This window comes from Ictidomys tridecemlineatus, chromosome 5 (assembly GCF_052094955.1).
Source record: "Ictidomys tridecemlineatus isolate mIctTri1 chromosome 5, mIctTri1.hap1, whole genome shotgun sequence".
Classification (NCBI taxonomy): domain Eukaryota; kingdom Metazoa; phylum Chordata; class Mammalia; order Rodentia; family Sciuridae; genus Ictidomys; species Ictidomys tridecemlineatus.
In genome coordinates this window covers 177,223,362-177,243,360 of record NC_135481.1, presented here as the reverse complement: position 1 = coordinate 177,243,360, position 19,999 = coordinate 177,223,362, and the positions used below count along the sequence as shown (strand labels likewise).

Sequence of the window (19,999 nt, the reverse complement as noted above, 5' to 3'; positions counted from 1 at the left end):
GAAACCGAGGCCCGGCTTGACCGGCGGAGGCCAGTCCGGGGCGCGCGGCGGGGGCGGGGCGGGGGCGGGGCCGCGCTCGCGCCGGCGCCAATGGGCGGGCGCCCCCAGCCCCCGGCCCGCAGCGGCGTCCGGCCCGAGGGAGCCTCAGCGGAGCGCTGCTGGCGAAGCGCAGCCAGCCGAGCGGGCGGCGGCGCCATGGCGTGCGCAGGGCTGCTCACCGTGTGCTTGCTCCGGCCGCCCGCGGCCCCGCGGCCCCCTGCATCCCCAGCTGCCGCCGCCGCCGCCGGGCCCGGCGGACACGCGCTCTTCCAGGACGTGAGTGGGGCGCGGGCGGGGCGTCTCCCGGGCTCGCTGTCACCGTCTCCCGGCCCCGTCTCTGTGCTTCCTCATCTCGGTCTCAGTGCGTGTCTCCCCCTGACCTTGTCCCTCTCGCGATCTCTGACCCAGCTGTCCCTCTGTCCCTCTTCCTTATTCCGATCTCGCTGCCTCCGCGTCCCCAGTCCTGTCTCTTCATATCGCTCCTTGTCTCTGCTCCAGTGTCTCTGTCCCTGCTGTCCCAAACCCCCAAACATTCTCTGTCTAGTGGGGGTGGGGACTGTCGACACAATTAAGATAGTCACTGTCCCTGCTCTGTGGTGGCGCCTGGCCCGGCGGTTGGGCTGGAGCGCCAGGACACATTAGGAGCCCTCTCCTGACCCTAGTAGTACCTCCAGAGCCCCTCTGACCCAAGGGCAAGAGGAGTCCCGCAGCTGGTGAAGGCTGCCCATAGCTATCCTCTGTGGTCTGGGTACCACTCCATGGGGCAGCAGGTGGCCCTGCAGCCCCCTTCTGTGAGTGTGGAGCAGCATTTCTGGGTCTCAGTCACTCCCTTTTACCCCTGTGCTCTGTCCCCATTCCAGAGGTCCCTACCAGTGGGAAAGACTGTAATCCTGCCCCCTCCCCACAACCCCCAGTGACTCAGCACCTTGACCACAAACAGTTCTGACTGAAAGCTGACCCTCCTGCTTCTCAGATAGGAACACCAAGGCCTGAGGGGATATGTCCATATTGAAGCAGGGGTATTACTGGGTGTGGCCCCAGGTGTCTTAATTCTCAATTTAACTCCCTGCCCATTTCTCCGTCCACCCACCCAGGCCCCATTGGGCTGCTGTGTGATCCCAACCCTGTAGCATACCTTCTCTGATTCAGGCTAGGCATTAGTTGATTCTTTAGACCCACTGACCCTGAAGGGATCATCCAAAGGGAGTGAGGACTTGAAATATGAGGGCTCTCTGTCCAGGCTTTGGTCTGCATCTCTTTTTTAGGCCTGCTGGGCTGCCCTTTGCTGAGCTTTGGGGAACCTGGAAGTTTCTGATCCCTGAGAGGCTGTTTTACTGCCTCTGGTGCCTTTCATCTCCGCCTCTCTGTAAATAAAATCTGATCTTTGCCTCCCCACCCTCACCTCCCTCGAGCACTAGCAAACCTACCCACAGCCCTCACATAAAGTTGTCTCTGTGGGAAGCCCTGGCCCTGAAAGGGTTAACCCTAGGCTGCTCCTTGGGATACTAGTGGGAAAACTGAGGTGTGGCAAAGAAGGGAATGCACAGGCATGCAGGGGACCAGCTCAGAGGGCAAAGACTGGAATGGACTGTGGGTGGCCAGAGTTGGGGTTCAGGTCTGGTTTGGATCCTTGGACCGCATCTTGACCCATCTTTGCACCTTCTTCAAGCGGGCACCGGGGACCGTGCCAGGGGCTGATGCATCAGACAGAACTCAGGCTGGCGTCCAGGTGTGGGAGGTGGGGTGCAGGAGCTGGCCTGGGGCACCCCATGGAGCCAGGCTCTGCAGGAGCAGGGAGCAAGCAGTGGGACCTGCTGTGTGCCCTTCCTGTGCCTCCCTTGTTGGAAGAGCACCCGCAGGCTGAGCTGAGCAGGGGGCTGGGGCAGGCTGAGCAGGAGGTAAGGCCAGGCAACGGGGAGGCAGAGCAGCTGGGGCCCTGTGGGTCCGGTGGCGGGTGGCGCGCCTCTTGCTTCTTACCCCCACCCAGTTCCCACTCCTGTCCCTTTGTCCTCTAGGTTTTCCGCAGAGCAGACAAGAATGGTGAGTGTTGCTTTCTCTGGGACTCAGTGGTGAGTGGGAGTCCATCAGGGAGACTCAGGGGAGAGTTGGGGAACTGGGGGAGAATTTGAGTGGAGACAAATCTTGGGGACCCTGAAACAGGGAAATCAAATCAATGCATCCTTCCTGGAGGAAGTGCTATTCTGAGTCAAATTTGGAAGGGAGAGCAGAGGGAGAGTGGTTTGGGTAGAGGCTGGAAGTGGGGGCTTGTTTTCACGCAGTGCCCTGGCACAGTGATGGGACTTCCGGTATGTGACCTGTGTTGCCTTGCAGTGCCAGCTGGATTGAGATTCCTCACCCATTTCACAGACAAAGGAGTAGAACCCTAGAGAGGGGAAGCAAGCTGCCTGAGGTCACACAGCCTTTAATTGGTGGTGATGTGTGGTTCTAAATTCCCTGTGTGAGGGGCTTGGAAGGGTGGGATAATGGTACTTCACCCAGATTTTTGGAGGTCTTGTCCACGTGTGACTTACCATCTAGATCCATCGAGGGCTCAGAGAACACAATTAAACCCAGCCTTTGGGCAAGGATACAGTGGGGTCCAGTAATCTGAGTCAGCTCCTTCTGCCCCTGGTCCAGCCTAGCACACTGTAGGTTTGCTGCTTCTAGATGGCTGGAAACAGCCCCCTGTAGTGACCAGCCAGTGGAGGGTCTGAGCTGAGGGGGCCATTTTGCCTGGAGCTCCCCTCCCTCTGGGTCTTTACCTCCCCCCACCCCCACCCCCATGTTCCAGCCTCCTTGAGATGGGGTAGTATCCCCACTCCTTGCTCCTTCTCCTTGGGTATTTTTTAATTGTGGGAACCATTTGTCCCAACCCACTGACTGAGACACATGCCCTGCCTAGGTGTGGTGGCACATGCCTGTAATTCCAGCAGAGAGGATGAGGCAGGAGGATCGTGAGTTCAAAGCCAGCCTCAGCAACAGTGAGGCCCTAAGCAACTCAGTGAGACCCTGTCTCTAAACAAAATATAAAAATGGCTGGGGATGTGGCTCAGTGGTATAGCGCCCCTGATTCAATCCCCGTATACCTCCAACCCTTCTCTCCCCCCCAAAAAGACATGTCCCCCCTTTGATTGGGGCATTCCTTCTGGAGAGCCTCAGGCCTTACCACCCCTCCTCCTGCTCCGCAGCTCCCCCTCCCCATTTATTAGTGACTCTCTACATCATTCAGGCCGACTCTCTGGCATCTTTGAACATCCCACTCAATTGCACCAATCAGCTTACCCTGTCCCCCAGGGACAGCATTTCCTCCAGAGCCAGCCTGAAGCTTCTTACAGAGTCCACCTATTTAGGAAGATTTCCTAGGCCTCCCACTGGCTTCTCAGTGAAGGTTCTGGGTCCAGAGCACAGAAGTCCTTGTACCCAGGGTGAAGCTGGTCAGCCTCGGGGCCAGACACTCTGCCCTATTCCTCTCCAGCGAGATCAGGCTGTGCTGCAGTTGTGTCCGGGCTGATTTTTCATTTCCTCATTTGGCTAACATTTGGATCCTCCCCTGTTCTGGAGACTCCAGTCCTTTTCTCCCAGCAGTCAGGGGCTAAGCTCAGAGCCCATGGCACCTGGCTAGGTGGTTGTGAGATACTGGGAGGCCTGGAGGGGCTTGGACCTGGAGGCAGGGCATGATCCGGGCTCAGGGACACTGACGCTGTCCCTGCCCCTCCTAGATGATGGCAAGCTCTCATTTGAAGAGTTCCAGAACTATTTTGCCGATGGGGTTCTCAGCCCCGGGGAGCTACGTGAACTGTTCAGCAGCATTGACGGCTGTCCCACTGAGTGAGTGCCAGGGGGTGACTGAGCGTGGGTGGGTGCCAGGCCAGGTTGTCCCAGCCCCACTTTGTCCCCTACTGCCACTGTTCTTTTTGGAGGACTGGGGTGGGTAGTGGGAAGAAAGGTGCCAGGGTTTGGTGCCAGCTTTACCCCCGCTTCTAGCCTTGCCCACCACGATGCTTTCGGCTGGAACCCCAAAATAGACCTGAGTCACCACCTGTGGCTCAACCCCTTCATTCCCGCTTCCTGCAGGAACCAGAGGCTGCCTGGGGACAGCTGGGCTCCGCCTGCCTCCACCCGCCTCCACCCAGGGGTGCAGGTGCACACACACACCCCTTCCCACATCTTCCCCCGTGTGCTCCCGCATCTACACATCTTGGCAGGGCGAGTGAGCTCCTCCCAGCTTCCTCGCTCTGGTGCACACACATCACACATGTATACGCCTTCCCTTCCGTCTCCTCAGGATAAACCCCAGACTCTAGGCTGGCATGCGGGGCTCCCAAGACTGGGCTGGACCCTTTTGTCTGCTACGCTCCCCCCCACTCACTGACCAGATACCCCAAATTCCTTGTCAGGCTGAGTTGGGGGTCAGGGGTGGGTTGGGGACATTCCAGTTTGCCAGACCAGGCCTCAGGGTCTGAAGGGTGTCTTTTTTTTTTCTCTGCAGCAATTTAGAAACAGATAAACTATGTGGTGAGTAGGTGCATGTTTCCCAGGTCCTTGAGCAGGTGGATATGGTGGGGGCTGTTGCTGGGTTCCTGATGGGACAGAAGGGGCTGGGTTCAGGATATGAGAACTGCTTGGTAGCTGGGGAACTCTAGGTGGCCAAATTCCCAATTGGGGAGCAGGGCTCAGAACCCGTGAGCACCTCTTCTCCTTGCAGACTACTTCTCCAAACGCCTGGGTGTCTACCGGCCTGTGCTGGCTGCACTGGAGTCACTGAACCGTGCAGTACTCACTGCCATGGACGCCACCAAGCTGGTGAGTGGAGTGGCTGATGGTGGGTCCCCACATGGGTATCTGCTGTTTTGGACACTCTGTTGTCATGGCTCAAGCCTGCAGAGCTTCTCCCACTTAGTGGCTATGCCTCTTTGCCTCTCTGGACCTCAGTTTCCTCATCTGTCTGTACTTTTGTTGTGATAATTAAATGAGAATGTAGGCAGGGATTTTTGCATAAGTTTTGTTTTCTTTGTTCCCAGCACCCAGAACAAGGCCTTGCACACAGTGGGTGCTTTAGACCTGGAGCAGCATTGCTGTTTTTTTTTTTTTGCCAGACATAAATGCTGGGAACTATCAAGCCGGAACCCAGTGGGCATGGGCTGGTTCATGGGGGGACGAGCTCATCATGCCCAAAGCCAGTGCTGGTGCGTGGAGCCATGGGGTCTTGCCCTAAGGACATATGTGAATAGGCAGGTATGTGTGTGGCCATGTGTTTGTGTGCATGTGTGGACACCTTTGGGCACAAGTGTAAACAGTGCTGACAGCTAGGGCTCCAAGTCCTTGGAGAGTGACTTCAAAAAGATAAGCCACCCCTCCCTTTATGTATTCTTCCCTCTCCCCCTGCAGTGCTGGGAGTCAAACTCAGGGCCTCAGGCATATAGACAGGCAGCCACCTCTCCAGTCCTGTGCTCCTTTTAAGAAATGTCTCCACTTCCTTTTGCCCCGCAGCTCCTCCAGTTGGGGCTGGGTGGGGAGGAGCAGTGAGCAGCTCTGGGAGTGCCCGATCCTGCCTTTTTAAATTATTTTTTATTTTTCCTCTATTGGGGGTTGAATCCAGGGCTCTGCACACATTAGGCAAGTGCTGTATCTGTCAGCTACATCCTCAGTCCTCTGACCCCACTTTATACCAAAAGGGAAACTGAGATTCCAGAGTTTAAAAGATCACACAACTAGGGACAGGGCTTCTACTGATTGCTTTCATGTGACATAGCCTTGGGCCTGGCCTTGCAAATGGACAGCTGGACTGACATTCTCCGAACTGGCAGTGGGTTGGGGGATTCAAACTGCAAGTGAACGTGAGGGCCCAGTGGGTCCCATCCGCCCCCTCCTGACCCAGAAAGGGAGTGGAGTTGACCCACCTCCACATGATGAGCCTGCCAGCTCCAAACACTTGACATTCTTTATCTAGTCTCAAGGCTGATAGGTCAGTGACTCAACCTAGAGCCAATGTCCCTGCAGTCCCCAGGTTGCACCACCACCTCCTGGCAAACATGGCTCAGTTGAACACTTCGTGCACCAGCCTGGAGCCACATTCCTGGTACATGGCGCGAGTCATCCAATCACACTGGAAGGAGCCCAAGGAGGCCACCATGGAGCCTCCAGTCCACACAGCTGAGCCACGCCCAGGGTTGGCCACCAGGTGGGGCCGTAGAGCGGGATAGCCGTGCCGCCGGCACTGACCCTCCAGCTCCAGGTCCAGGCGCTGAATGAAGCCAGGGAAAAGCGTGGAACCGCCGGCGAGCACCACAGTGTTGGCTAGCCCTGTTCGCAGTGTTGGGGGCATTTTCTGCAGTGCCTGGAAGGCCAGTGCAGCCAGTCCTGGCTCAGACTGGCCAAGTAGACACGGCTGGAAGATGGGTTCGGGGCAACAGAAACGCTCGCTGGTGATGCGCAGATAGCACCCCTTGCCCAAGCAGAAACTGGCCGGATGGTGGCGGGCAGGGTTACGGAGATCACCCTCGAAATCCAGCGACACATAGCAGCAGCGCTTCTTAAGCTGTGTGATGGTCTTGCGGGGCAAGGCCTGCACCCCGATGTTGGGACACGCTGTCACCAGCAGGTCTCGCAAGTAGCGCGACAAGGTGCTGCCTGCTACATCCTGCCGGAAAGTGGCCTTGTGCCACGAGTGACCCCCGTAGATGGGCGTGGCGTGGCACACGCCCGCGCCCGCCTCTACGGCCAGCCCGCTAAGCGCGCCGGAGGAGCAGAGCGCCAGCAGCGCGGTGCTGGCCATGTGGCACGCGGGCACTGCCAGGGCCTCGAACAGCAGCTCAGCCGCTTTCTCGCGGTCCTCAGGTGGCGCCGATGGCGAGTTGCTCACCAGCACCGGCCACTGCTCCGGCAGCACTCGCAGGCCGCCCACCAGCAGGCGCTGCCAGAGCCCCTCCAGCGCCTCCCAGTCCACCACCACGCCGTGCTTGATGGGGTGCGCCCGCGCCACGCCGCCCGCCAGCTCGCAGCCCAGCGTGCCTGGCTGCACGGACCGGTCCCAGCTGGGCACCAGACTGGAGCTCTTCAGTACTATGCGTGGCTCCTCCTCGCCCGCGAAGCCCGCCTTTGTGAAGCCCGAGCCCAGGTCCACCACCACGGCGACGTGGCCCAGGGAGTGCCGCCGGCGGACCCGGCGGCTGCGGGACGCAGACGCCACCTTCCGGCGAAGGCTCAGCCCTCAGAGACTCGGCCCGGCCCCAGAGCCTGGTCCGCCTGAGCCTCCAAGTCCTAGTTTTTTCTGCGCTGGATAATTGTCCCTCTCAGTCCGTGACTTCGTCCGCCGGTCGTGTGCCCCCCACCCCTTCGAGCAGAGTGGCCGCCTTCTTTTCTGCTCGTGGCTCCGCCCTAGGCCGGAGGCCCCGCCCTCAGCTCCAGGGTCTACCTCTGCTCCCGCGGGGTCCCAGCCGCGGCTCGGTTTGGCTGTCCTAGGTTGCAAGCTCCAGGCTCCTCCAGGCCCAGCACTTCTTCCGGACTCGTCGTGGTCGCCCGGACCCGCCTCCTCGGGTCTTGCTGGGGTGGATGACGGGAGGGCCAGGCCAAATCCTTTGGATACTGAGAAACTGCTGGGAAAGCAGAGCTCAGGCAATGAAAGGCCCTTGTGGCAAGGCCATCAGGACATGTATCCCCCCCGTGGGGATGCTGGAGTCCTGGCTAACCCTTAAGCTCCAGGCAGTCTCCTGGCACCTCTCGCCTGGCTTGGCTAAAGAAGTTTCTCGTTGTGGAGGTGGGAGAGGACCGTCAGAGAAGAGAACTTGTATTGGGGCTCTTTGTGACCTCAGCACTGAGCGTCTCTGGCCCCTCCCCCCAAGAAAACGCTGGACCTATCTTCCTCTTCTGTCCAAGCCAAGGGCAGCGGTTTGGGCATTCATGTTCTGGCCTCAGCTGCCCAGCACAGTCTGGTTCCTTCCCAAAATAGCTGGATTATCTGCTCTATTCTTGCCAGATGTACAGCCCTTTCATTTGCTAAAGAGAAAGTTTTTATTTTTTTTTTTTTGGGGGGGGGTACACGGAATTGAACCCAGGGGCACTCAACTCCTGAACCACATCCCCACCCCAATTTTGTATTTTTATTTAGAGGCAGGGTCTCACTGAGTTGCTTAGCGCCTTGATAAATTGCCGAGGCTGGCTTTGAACTTTCGGTCCTCCTGTCTCAGCCTCTTGAGCCACTGGGTGCGCACCACCAGGCAGGCCAGCTAAAATAAGGGTTTTATACTGAATCTTGTTTATCTTATGGATACCAAGGATAAGGGTGAAATCAGTTGTCAGGAAGAGAGTCTGAACTCAGGGTTGAGGGGAACCAGGATGTGCAGTCTTTGTGAGGTTTTTATTCCTCTGAAGACTGGCTTTAGCCAGTCCAAGTTCATGTAGAAATCATTGTCCCTTACAGCTCCCAAATTTCAGTCCCAGAGAAGGGGCTGATAAAAGTCAGCTTGGGCTAGTCTTGCACACAGGAGTGCAGTTATCCTGACTGTAACCATCTGGATGGCAGAAGAGTCAGTTCTCACAATGTAGGGGCTGCTGTATGTGTCATGCAACCTCCTGTGATGTGGGCCTTCTGGAGGGGATGTCCCTTGTGTTGACAGTAACAAAAGTGTATCTGTAGCAGAAGCTAGACCTGTGGCGCTAGTGAGCTGGGCTACCCCCAAAGGGGGCTTTCTGAGATTGGTCACCAGTGTGGGGTAGGAAGGCAGGCTGCAGATATGGCATGCTGGGGTGGCTTTAGGGCCTGGAGCTGGGTTTGAGAACCAAGAGAGTGTGGTGAGGAGAGGCAGCCCAGATTATGCTGGGCCTCTTGTGATATATGAAGTGAGCCTCACATGGAGACCACAAGTGCTGATTTGGCTAGAGCAGGGATGAGGGGGCACCACTGAGAGGCCCTCAGAGGGGAAGATAGAGGCTGGGGAGAAGACCTGCATAGTCCCAGAGCACAGTGGAGAACCAGTGAGACTTAGAAAGGGAGTGAACTGCCCTAGACACTGTTTGGAAGAAGTCTTTGGTGAAATGTGAGGAGGGACAGTACAGAGTAGGGCAAGGGATGAATTTGAGGTGCCTTGGGAGTCATGGAGCACAATGGGGGTAGGAGTGATGGGTCAGAGGCCCAGAGACTCCAGCTCCTCCTCCTGGCTGCTCCCATAGGCAGAATCTGCATCTCAGGCCTCACCATCTGCCTGGGGATCCTTGCTGTTCTCCCTGGGGTGCTGCCTATCTGCCGGGACCTCTCCCTCTGCCTGAGGAAGATTCCTGAATGCTAGGGACTCTTGGAGATGTCAGGCCTTTGCTGGAAACAGGTCCTTCCAGCGTAGCCAAGACCAGATTTGCCAGAGTCCACCTACTTTGAGCTTGCAAGACCTGGCAGGGTCTGATTAGGGTCCGGAGTGTCGCAGGAAAGGGTTTTGACCCTTGTGTCACAAGCAAGTGCCCCAGCTCCAGACCATCGGCGGTAACTGCTAAATTCTCGTTCACCCCTGCCCCTGTAGCCCGGGACAGAACCAGCAGACTCCAGAGTTGTTCTGCGCTCTTTATTGGGCTGAATCCCGGGGCCGGGGCTGGGCGGGGCCCCCGCTCAAGGCCTCGGGCGAGGGCAGCGGCGCCGCTTGCGGGGCTGCTCCTCTCCAGGGTCGCCCTCGCCGTCCGCCTCGCTCTCGGTCAGCAGGCGCGCGTACAGCCGCTGCCAACCCTGCGCCGCCTTGGCCCCGCCTCCGGGTCCGCCCCCCGATCCGGCCCCGCTCCCCGCGCGGCGCCCCTCCTCCTGCAGCCGCGCGTCCAGCAGCAGCAGCAGAACCAGGATTTTCTTCATCTCTCTCGCGCGCGCGCCTTCGCGCGTCTCAGCGCAGTCGCCCGCCCCTCGCAGCATGGGCGCCGCCGCCGGGGCGCCAGATGCGTTCTCACCCGACCGGCCGGGCCGTGCGCCAGGGCCCGCCGCCGCCGCCGCCGCCGCCGCCTCGGCCAGCTGCTGCCGCTTGTCCAGCGGGAAAAGCAGCACGATCTTGGTCTGGGGGTGGGTGGGCGGGAGGGAAGGTCGCGCCTGCGGAGGAGCGCACCACCCTCCAGAGCCCGTCTCCTCCCAGGAACTGTTATGTTTCTGGGACCTTTGTCATCTTGCCACGCGTGGGAGTGCAGGGATCCCATCGGGTCCTGGGAAGGCGCACCCGTGTGTCCCCACTAGAGGTCAGGGACCCTCCCCACCCCACTGGCTTGCCAGGACCCCGCCATCCCCTCTGGAAGCCCTCACCCGCCCCAGACCGACCTACTGCTGGGTTCCCTGCCTCCCCTCCAGCCTTGATGCCTGGGGCTCTCACCCACCTCAGCCTGGTCAAGGGCCTCTCCCCAGGTGAAGAGGGGGAAAGTGGTATGTTTTGAGCCTGCGGTCTGGAGAGAGGGCGCAAGGGAATTCCCTGTGTCACAGCCACAGTGGTATCAACGAGGGCTACTTCCCCATGCCTGACCTCCAGGCCCATTTTTGTCCAGGGTTGGGGGAACCCACTTCTGTCCATCTTCCTGGGCTCACAGATCTTGTAGACCCTTCTAGGTTTTGGAACCCTTGCCGTCCCTTCTGGGTTTCAGGACCCCCATACCCACCCATGTGGACTTCTGGAACCTCTGTCCTCTGGAGGGATGCTGTAACCCCTCTAGGACTTCTGCCCACAGGCCCACACTTAGAGCATCCCCTCCTGTCCAGGACATCCTATTCCCACCCCCTACTTGTTCCTCCACCTCCCCAAACTCACACTTGGCTTCTTCCGCTGGAGGTGGCTGGAGAACTGTTTCCGCTGGCCCTTGTCCATGTCCGGTGGCCTCTCCTTGTGGGCCTGCTTGGGTGCTTTGGTCCTCTTGTGGGAACTGTTGTTTCCCATGGTAGGGCTGGTTACCACTGGGGGCCACAGCCCATGCTGCCTCTGCCCTGCCCTCTGACCTGGGGCCCTGCAGGGGGGTGGGGTATAGGAGGGAAGCTACATTGTGACCTCATGGGTCCACCTCACCAGCTGAACTCCAACCTCCTGCCCTCAGAACTTCCAGGTGAATCTGGGCTCCATTCACACTGTCAGTGACCTCTGACCTTGATTTCCCAGCTGTAAAACTGGGCAAATGATCATCAATGAAGCAGTGCTTTTAAGGAGCTTGGTGGTGAGTGGAAGGGCATTTCTGTGGCTTGGCTTTGAAATCTGGCCCTGTCACTAACTAGCTGTGTGACCTTGACTGAAGAAATCAACCTCTCTAGACCTCAATCTTCTCATCTGCAAAATAGGGTCGGTTATGGTTCCTGTAAATTGTTATGAAGGTTAAGTGGAATTATTCTTAGGATAGTGCCTGACACGGAGTGGGTGCTTGAGCCAGCTAAGTTTTTGATTGCAAAAAAACTGATCACGGAAACTGATCAAACATCTTCAGCACCGACCGAAAGGGAGTTCACTGGAAGGATTTCATGCATACAGAAACACTAGCCTAAGAAAAATATGACTCCATCCCTCTTTCTCCAGGACTCCTGTCATGGATGTGTGTGTGTGTGTGTGTGTGTGTGTGTGTGTGTGTGTGTGACAGAGAGAGAGAGAGAGAGAGAGAGAGAGAGAGAGAGAAATAGATATGGGGCTGAGGAATTCTCAAGACAGCTGTGACTGCTGGGTCACAAGTGGGCAGATTCCTCATTAGCAGTGTATTTGACAAAAATGTCGACAGTTCTCCTGGTATTGAAACTCTTGTGCCAGGTACTGGGCCTAGTCCTAGGTAGGAATTAACCGAGGGAGGCTCCCAGTAGCTCAATGGGATGAGACTTCTCATTCTTTTTTTTTTTTTTTTTTTTTTAGAGAGAGTGAGAGAGGAGAGAGAGAGAGAGAATTTTTAATATTTATTTTTTAGTTCTCGGAGGACACAACATCTTTGTTGGTATGTGGTGCTGAGGATCGAACCCTGGTCACACGCATGCCAGGCGAGTGCGCTACCGCTTGAGCCACATCCCCAGCCCGAGACTTCTCATTCTTATTTTATAGCTGAGGAAACTAGGGCACAGGAAGGTGAAGGTGGTTGAGAAGTCTCTTTTGAGAATCCCAAAGTGGGTGGCACAGGGCCTGGCACATGGTCAGACTGGGAGGAGGTGCTGGCCTGTGTGTGTGCCCGCTCACGCGCAGGTGTGTGTGTGTTGTGTACAAGTCAACAGGTTATCTTGTATTGGTAACTCCAGAAAGCATGTGGTGACCTTTGGTGGCAAGGTTGAATGAATGAATACATGTGTGGACACATGTCGATTGCAAGTTTGGGGCCAGCTGGGTCAATATGGGGCCACATCACACCATCATCTTGCACCATGTGCCAAATTAGCCCTTGGATGCCTGTGACCACCACTACCAGCCCCCCCCCTGTCACCCTGTGAGATTATGACGGGGCCTCACTAGGCATGCTGCCCAAGGTGGTGGGCCCAAGAGGAAGAGGATTTGAGATCCAAAAGGGCCCAGCACCCCAGCTGCCAGCTGCTCCCTGTGGGCTGGCCTCACAAGTCCTAGTAGGAGAGGCCAGGGCTGGACAAGGAAGGGTCCAGGCCCTCCCTGCCCTGAGTCTCGGTGCCCCACTGTTTGGGCCAGGTCTGATGCTCCCCCTCTTTACACTCCTCTGTTACCCGGATGGGCATAAGGCAGCCAACCAGGGAGGCGGCTCACCACTCGGAAATACCTGCTCAGGGCTCAGAGATGCTGTCCACTTCCTCTCTGCCCCCAGGAGTATGAGCAGGCCTCCAAGGTGGACCAGTTTGTGACACGTTTCCTGCTGCGGGAGACGGTGGGCCAGCTGCAAGCTCTGCAGAGCTCACTGGAGGGAGCGTCGGAAACCCTGGAGGTCCAGGCCTGTGGCCTGCGGTATGTGAGGGCCCTGCCAGCCTGGGGGCCAGTGCAGGAATGCCCATTGTCCCTGCATTCCAGACCCCTGGTGTCATCACATTCTATAGCTCCACATCATGGAGCCCCAAGTCTTGGGCAGGGAGGGGTGAGGAGGGGTAGCTGCTCTGAGGAGACCTTTGCCCACTCAAGCCTGGTTCTCTCCGGGAACCCCAGTCCTTGGCCCGAGGGTCTGGGGGCTGCAGGCTGACCCTCCACTTCCCCAGGTCAAGTGAGCAGAATGTGGAAGTGCAGAGCAGGCCCCGTGGCAGCCGGCGGACAGGACGCAGGGCCCTGAGGAACATCAGCCGGTCACCGTCCTGGTCTCCTGGCTCCTCTGACATAGGTGTGCCTGGGGTAGGGGGGGAGGCCTGGCTGCATGGGGTCCAGGGCAGGCGTGGCACCTCTGTGTCCATAGTGCCTGCTCCTCCATTGCTCCAGTGGCCTCCCAGCCTCTGGGACCCACAGCTGACCCTGGCCTGGCCTCCACCCCAGGACAGAGCTCAGAGGCGGAGATGCAGTGGCGGCTCCAGGTGAACCGCCTCCAGGAGCTCATAGACCAGTTGGAGTGTAAAGTGAGTGGCCCTGTGGTCAGCACCCTTGGGAAGCATCCCTGGCATTCGCCCAGGCACACTTGCCAGGGGCTCAGCCCCCATTTTGTGTCCCTTACAGGCCCCCCGGCTGGAGCCCCTGCATGAAGAGGACCTTGCTAATGGTCCTGACTCGGTGAGCCTGGGCAGAGGTAGCTGCTGGATGCTAGGGAGTAGGGGTACTCATGAAGTGAGGGCTTTATGGAGCCGACCCTCTGCTGTCATATGTGCCCCATTCCCCAGGTCTGGCCAGCAGGTGCTGGGTTCTGGTCCTTGCTATATAATCCTGCAGAAATCACTGCCTCTCTAACTGGACACAGTGGCACATGCCTGTAATTCTAAAGACTCAGGAGGCTGAGACAGGAGGATCACAAGTTTGAGACCAGCCTCAGCAATTTAGCAAAAAGGGGGAGGGGCTGAGGATATACTTCAATGGTAGAGTGCCCCTGGGTTAAATCCTACAGAAAAGAAAAGAAACCACTGCTCTCTCAGTGTTAGCTTTCATTCACTTATACTTCTGAAAGTCATGTCTGGGGCAGTGGATAGAAACTGAGGGGGACAGTGGATAGAAACTGAGGGGGACAGAAGAAAGTGGTGGCATTCTGCAGAACAGGGGGACAATGGCTGGGTTAAGGCTATGATCTTGGAGGATAGAGTCAGAGACGCCGAGGGGCTTGTTGGCGGTGTAAGCCAGTGGGATGGGCCCAGGCCAGGAAGGGCAGAGACCCCCCCCCCCACTCAGCTGACCAGATGCCTCTCTCATCAGCACATCCTCGTCGCCCAGAGGCAGGTGCAGGTGGCAGAGGAAGCCCTGCAGGACTTCCACCGGGCCCTGTGCTGCTACGTGGACTTCACCAGAGCCCAGAGCCACTGTCTGCAGTGAGTCTCTGCCAGCTGGTGGGACAGCTGAGGTGGGGCGGGGGTGCATGAGAGGGATATTGGGCTGGGCGTCCTGGGCGGGGTCCTGTGAGGCCTGGCGCGGTAGCCCTGGCCTGGCCTGGCCTGGCCTGGCCTGGTCTCTCTGGCCCCACAGTGTATCCGCTCAGAAGCTGCTGGGCAGCGCCTCCTTCAGCCTGTACGAGTTCTGGCGGGATGAAGCCTCCTGGAGAAGGTACGTGCTCCTCTGCTGGCTGACTCTGAGGTGGCCTGAGCCGCCAGGTCCATCTTCAAGCCCTGCACTCCCAATCACTGGAGTGTGACCTCAGCTGAGCTACCCAAGCCAGCTGAGCCCATCGCCTCCATTTTAAAATGGGGGCAATGGCAGTCCAGCCTCCAGGGGCAAAATCTGATGTGTAAGGACCTGAATGCAGAGCTGAGGAGGGAGAGCGGGAGGCCCCCTCCCAGAGCCTCTCTCACACACACCCCAGAATGCAGTGCTAGGTACATAGGAGGCGCTCAGAGAGCGACACTGTTGCTGAGTGCCACGTGCACCCTATATGGGGCCTCATACATTCAGTGAAGCAGACACGTAGGAGAGTGAGGCCCAGCCATTATGGGAAAGTTCAGGATCTAAATCAGGCAGCAAAATGCGGTGGGGGGACCCAAGAGCAGGTGACCCTGATCCTGGAGCAGATGGATTCAGCCTTGGTCCCCTCCACGGCTGTCCCCAGGCACCAGCAGTCACCCTGCAGCAAGGCCTTCCAGCGCATCCTCATCGACCACCTGCGGGCTCCAGACACCCTCACCACCGTGTTCTTCCCAGGTGGGCTGCAGCCCACAGGGTCTCCACAGCCCTGGAACCCCCCCGGGGGGCAAGGGGCCCCTGATGGCTCCTGACCCCCGACCTCTGACCCACAGCCTCCTGGTGGGTTATGAATAACAACTGAGCCTGACCTGCTTAAGCTGAGGACCCTGAGGCCCTGCCTGTCTCCTTCTAGAGCCTTCTGCACTGGTCAACTCAACACTAAGACCAAGGATGCTGCCTTCTCCTGGAAGCCCCAGGGCCTGGCCCACTGGGGGAGGCTCAGCCCAGGGATTGGGGACTGGGCTGCTTGCTATTTACTTATTTATTAGTGTGAATTCTGGTCCCCTCTGCCCCTGTGTTGCTGTGACCAGCCAGGTCCCTTCCCTCTCTGGCTGCCTAGTGGCGTCCTGCTTCCTTCCTGCTGTCTTGGGGCCAGGCTTCTGCTCTTCCCCAACCAGCAGCAGAAACAGGGCTGAGCTCAGGGACCCCCAACCCCTCAAACCTCAACCCTTGAGGTTGGGCCAGATCAGTATGGGGTAGGGACTTGGGTATCCCCATCACCCTCCTGGGCCAGCACCAGACTTCCATCCAGCACCTGAGGCTACACCACAGACCTCTGGAGGAACCTGGGCTGGTCCAAATATCATTTGCATATAATTTGCATATGATTTGCATGCTCACAACCCATCCATTCTCAGGGCACTATGGGAAGCCCCCAAGGTGACCTTGCCAAGTAGCAATAATTTGGGCTTAGAGTCACCTGCTGTCCCCAGAGACTTCTGAACCCCAGCCCATGACCCCAGCACAGAGGCAATAAAGGCAGTGGTCACCTCTCACGTTGCCTCCTCTCTCCTACGTGGTGATGGGACCCTGCGCCTCCCTGACCAGAAACTCAGGGCAGGATACCTGTCTTCAAAATGGGTCCATTCCAGACTGGGAGTGCAGCTCAGTGTAAAGTGCTTGCCTGGCATGCCTGAGGCCCTGGATTGGATTCCCAGCCCCAGGGGAAAAAAGAAAAAATTAGTCCATTCCTGTAGCAGGGATTGGTGGTACACACCTATAATCCCAGCTACTCAGGAGGCTAAGACAGGAGGACTACAAGTTTGAGGCTACCCTGAGCAAAACTCAGGGAGACCCTGTCTCAAAATAAATTTTAAAAAGAACTGGGGATGTAGGTAAGAGGTGGAGTCCCTCTGGGTTCAGTCCCCAGTGCTAAAAAAGCAAATACCCTCAGCTGATTCCTGTCTGGAGTGTTGCACCTTCAGAGTGGATGCTTCACCAGAGCTGGTACTGGTTTTCTTGGTCTAGGCCCCTGTGTCCTCTGGGCCCTGGCTTTGGGGCCCTGCCTGGGAAAAGGAGTGACATGGTCCAAAATCCGATGAGAGTTGTAGCTTTACCCCACAGAGACCTTCCCAGGTCTCAGACTTGGCCGGATTCCTGGGAAAGACCTGGCCTGACAAGACTCCTCGGCCAGGCTTGCCACCACCACTGTCACCTGACACAGCAGATCCAGGAGGATAACGGCCAAGTCACAGAAGGACCAGTCACAGAGGGACCCCCTTGGTGGAAGGGACTGGGTAGCAGGGATTGGTGGCACACACTCCCTATAAAGGGGGAGGCGTGTGGCACCCCTAGAGCATAGGATGGCAACTGACCTGGTCTGGGGTCTTGGGGTCAAGAGTTTTCTAGGCAGAACAAGAGGCTCGCCTGGGCTTTGAGGGGGAGGGGCGGGGGCCCCCTGAGCTGAGGGAAGCCCAGCAGCGGGCTGAGGCCAGGGACAGGGGAGTGAGCCGGGTGCAGCCGGAGAGGCAGGGCCCCAAAGGTGCTTCATCCTGAGGAGGCCATGGGAGGTGTGGAGCCAGGGTTGGTAGCTGGAAGACTGGCATTTTACCAGTTCCTGAAAGCTGGTGGTGTCAGGTCAGATGGTACCGACTCCAGGGACTGCACCCCACCCCAGCAGCCTTCCCTATAGTTCCTCCCTAATGGCTCCTGAGGGTCAGTTCTCTACCAGCCTGGCTGCTCAGGCCCAAGACCCAGTGTAGGGTTCCTGGTGTCTCCTTGGCCAGTGCCGGGTTACCCCTGACCCTGCCTGGCTCCCAGTGGCTCCTAGAACAAGTCGCCAGCATCTGTGTCACACACGGCACGGGGTTGGCTTGGGAGGTTTGCTCCTCTCCAATTTCAATGTCTCCTTGTTAGAGAAGCCAGTCCAGGGGGAAATCATCCTGCCCTTGGTCCTGTGTTGTAATTTCACAAACCCTTTAAACTAGAAAATCTGTCATTGCCAACTGTGAACAACCTGTAGCAGTGCCTTCTTGGAGTCCCAAGCACCTTATCAGGCTTCTGAGTACACAATTTTTTTTTTTTTTTTTTTGGTGCTGGGGATTGAATCCAGGGCCTTGTGCATGGGAGGCAAGCACTCTACCAACTGAGCTGTATCCCCAGCCCCATTTCTCTTGGCATCCAGGATTGAACCCAGGGGTGCTTAACCACTGGGCAACACCCCCAGCCCTATTTTGTATTTCATTTAGAGACAGGGTCTCGCTGAGTTGCTTAGCACCTTGCTTTTGCTGAGGCTGGCCTTGAACTTGTGATCCTCCTGCCTTAGCCTCCCAGCCATTGGGATTACAGGCGTGCACCATGGCACCCGGCACAATTTTCTCTAAGACAATGCAGTCCTCCCTGCCTTACTGAAAGCCTGGAGCTGTTGGAGGACACTGTAGGGCTGGTGACAGAGTCTTGGCCCTTGGGGTGGGGCGGGGCAAGAAGCTGTTGTGCAGGAGGACCCTCAGTATGAGGATGTGAGCGAGCCCAGGCCCCGGAAGTTGTGATGCTGTGTGGCAGGTAAGGGGAGCCAGACAGGCGCTACGGGGTGCGGGCAGTCGACACAGGAGGCTGGAGTCACAGCCACAGAAAAACTTCTGAGCTGGGGTCAGGGCAGTGGGGACACAGAGTGGTTCCCTCTGATGCCCACCTTCTCGCTTTCCCCACTGTAACACACAACCTGCAGCAGCGGCGTCACTGAGTAGGCTTCCGGCTCCACTTTGAGCCATTCCCTGTAAAGAAGCAGGGGAAGGGGGCTCTCAGAATGTCATCATGGTGACCATGTTCTTCTGGCCCAGACCCTTCCATGGCTTCCACTTTCTTCAGCATGAAGATCAACTGTGGTTTTGTCCTGGCATTCAAGGCCAGTGAGCCCCCCTTCCCATCTGTGTAGCCACCTCTGCCTACATCACTCAGCCCGACTGGGCCGTCCGCAGCCTTGGTCACTCCCTGAGTAGGGCCCCTATCTCTCTTATGTCCACCACCCACACCTCCCCAGCCTTCCACCTGTAGGTCAGAGCCAGATTCTTTTCTCAACCCATGTGCTTATGCCATTGCTCTTAGTGGCTCTTAGTTCCTTTTGACAGTTGCTGGGGACCTGCTTTGTGGCAGGTGCTGGGGATAATGAGATGTCCTATACTAGTGTCAACACCCAGGTGGAGGGCTGGTGGAGTCCCACAGACCCGAGCACTCCAGACACTTCACCTGCTCCCTGCACCTCCTCCCCACTTCCTTCAGGCCTGTACCAGACTCACCTGCACACGTGCAAACCTGCAGCAAGCCAGGGGAGGGGGAGAGCGTTGGTCTAGGTGTGCCCTATAGTTCTGAGAGAGGCAGAGGGCGGATACCTGCTCACTGAGTAACCAGCCTTTGGTGGGGCAAAAGGAAGGGATAAGAAGGAACAAGGAGGGCTGGGGATGTGACTCAAGTGGTATCGCACTCGCCTGGCATGCGTACGGCCCGGGTTCGATCCTCAGCACCACATACCAACAAAGATGTTGTGTCCACCGAGAACTAAAAAATAAAATATTAAAAATTCTTTCTCTCTCACTCTCTCTAAAAAAAAAAAAATCATAAAAAAAAGAAGGAACAAAGAGGTAGGGCTGGATGTGGTGGCATTTGCCGGTAATCCCAGAGGCTTGGAGGCTGAGGCAGGAGGATAGCAAGTTCAAAGCCAGCCTCAGCAACAGCGAGGCACTAAGCAACCCAGTGAGACCCTGTCTCTAAACAAAATACAAAATAGGATTGGGAGTGTGGCTCAGTGGTCAAGTACCCCTGGGATCAATCCCTGGTGTCCCCCTCCCCCCCAAAAGGAGGAGGTGGGTCCCCAAGAAGTCATATTCAAAACAAATATTACTTGATCAAGATAGGTAGGCTCCACACAGGGTGCTGGAGGCAAAAATGAATCTTCAAGGAAACACAAATTGGAAGAGAATCAGGCCATGAGGGCAACCATGTTTACAGTGGCTTCCTGGGCACAGGGCTCTGTGCCAGCAGCAATACCCATGTCATCACATTTCACCCTCAGGACCCCCCAGTGGCAGAGGCATTGCTAGTATCCCCCAGCGGCAGAAGAACAGAAGCTCAGTGAATAAGTGCCTTGCTCTGGTCACATAGCAGGGATCCTCTCCCTGACACCCACAGCTACTTGGCATTGGGTGTGAAAAGAGCTGAGAGGCAGGGACAACTATGACAGGAGAGAGTGTAGTCCCTGGGCCTGTGGAGTTGCTGATGGGGATGGCAAGGAGGAGCCCAGCACAAGGTCGAGGGCAGACTGACCCTCAGGGAGGCTGGATCCTGACAGGTTCTGGAACTCCCTAGGAGTGCCCAGGGAGCTGCAGCAGAACTCAAGGGCAGGAAGGGAGCCTCATAAAAAGCTGGTGCAGAGAGAGAGAGAGCACGAGCGCGAGAGAGTGAGTGAGGGAGGGGGAGGGAGAGAGAGAGAAGGGGGAAAGAAAAGACTGGTGCACAGG

At 57.4% G+C, this 19,999-nt stretch overlaps 3 protein-coding genes across 4 annotated transcripts; 1 reads left to right on the top strand and 2 right to left on the bottom strand.

Annotated features, from left to right (window-relative positions):
* Positions 1-95: 95 nt before the first annotated feature.
* Necab3 (N-terminal EF-hand calcium binding protein 3) lies at positions 96-16,042 on the top strand. 2 transcript variants are annotated; one of them, XM_078051638.1, is made up of 13 exons: positions 96-315; positions 2,055-2,079; positions 3,759-3,867; positions 4,529-4,554; positions 4,745-4,842; positions 12,778-12,914; positions 13,160-13,278; positions 13,374-13,507; positions 13,605-13,658; positions 14,289-14,401; positions 14,556-14,633; positions 15,133-15,224; positions 15,320-16,042. In XM_078051638.1, the coding sequence occupies exons 1-13, from the start codon at positions 196-198 to the stop codon at positions 15,346-15,348; spliced, it is 1,134 nt and encodes a 377-aa protein (XP_077907764.1). In that variant the 5' UTR covers positions 96-195; the 3' UTR covers positions 15,349-16,042. The 2 variants fall into 2 exon arrangements, with proteins under 2 accessions (XP_077907764.1, XP_077907765.1); XM_078051639.1 differs by having other exon boundaries at positions 97-315; positions 13,428-13,507.
* Positions 5,589-6,941, bottom strand: Actl10 (actin like 10). The gene has a single exon (XM_021729581.3). The coding sequence runs from the start codon at positions 6,812-6,814 to the stop codon at positions 6,077-6,079; it is 738 nt and encodes a 245-aa protein (XP_021585256.3). The 5' UTR covers positions 6,815-6,941; the 3' UTR covers positions 5,589-6,076.
* On the bottom strand, positions 9,576-11,757 carry LOC120886271 (uncharacterized protein C20orf144). The gene is made up of 3 exons (XM_078051640.1): positions 10,800-11,757; positions 10,375-10,440; positions 9,576-10,063 (listed from the first exon to the last, which is right to left on the bottom strand). The coding sequence occupies exons 1-3, from the start codon at positions 10,923-10,925 to the stop codon at positions 9,635-9,637; spliced, it is 621 nt and encodes a 206-aa protein (XP_077907766.1). The 5' UTR covers positions 10,926-11,757; the 3' UTR covers positions 9,576-9,634.
* Positions 16,043-19,999: the final 3,957 nt, after the last annotated feature.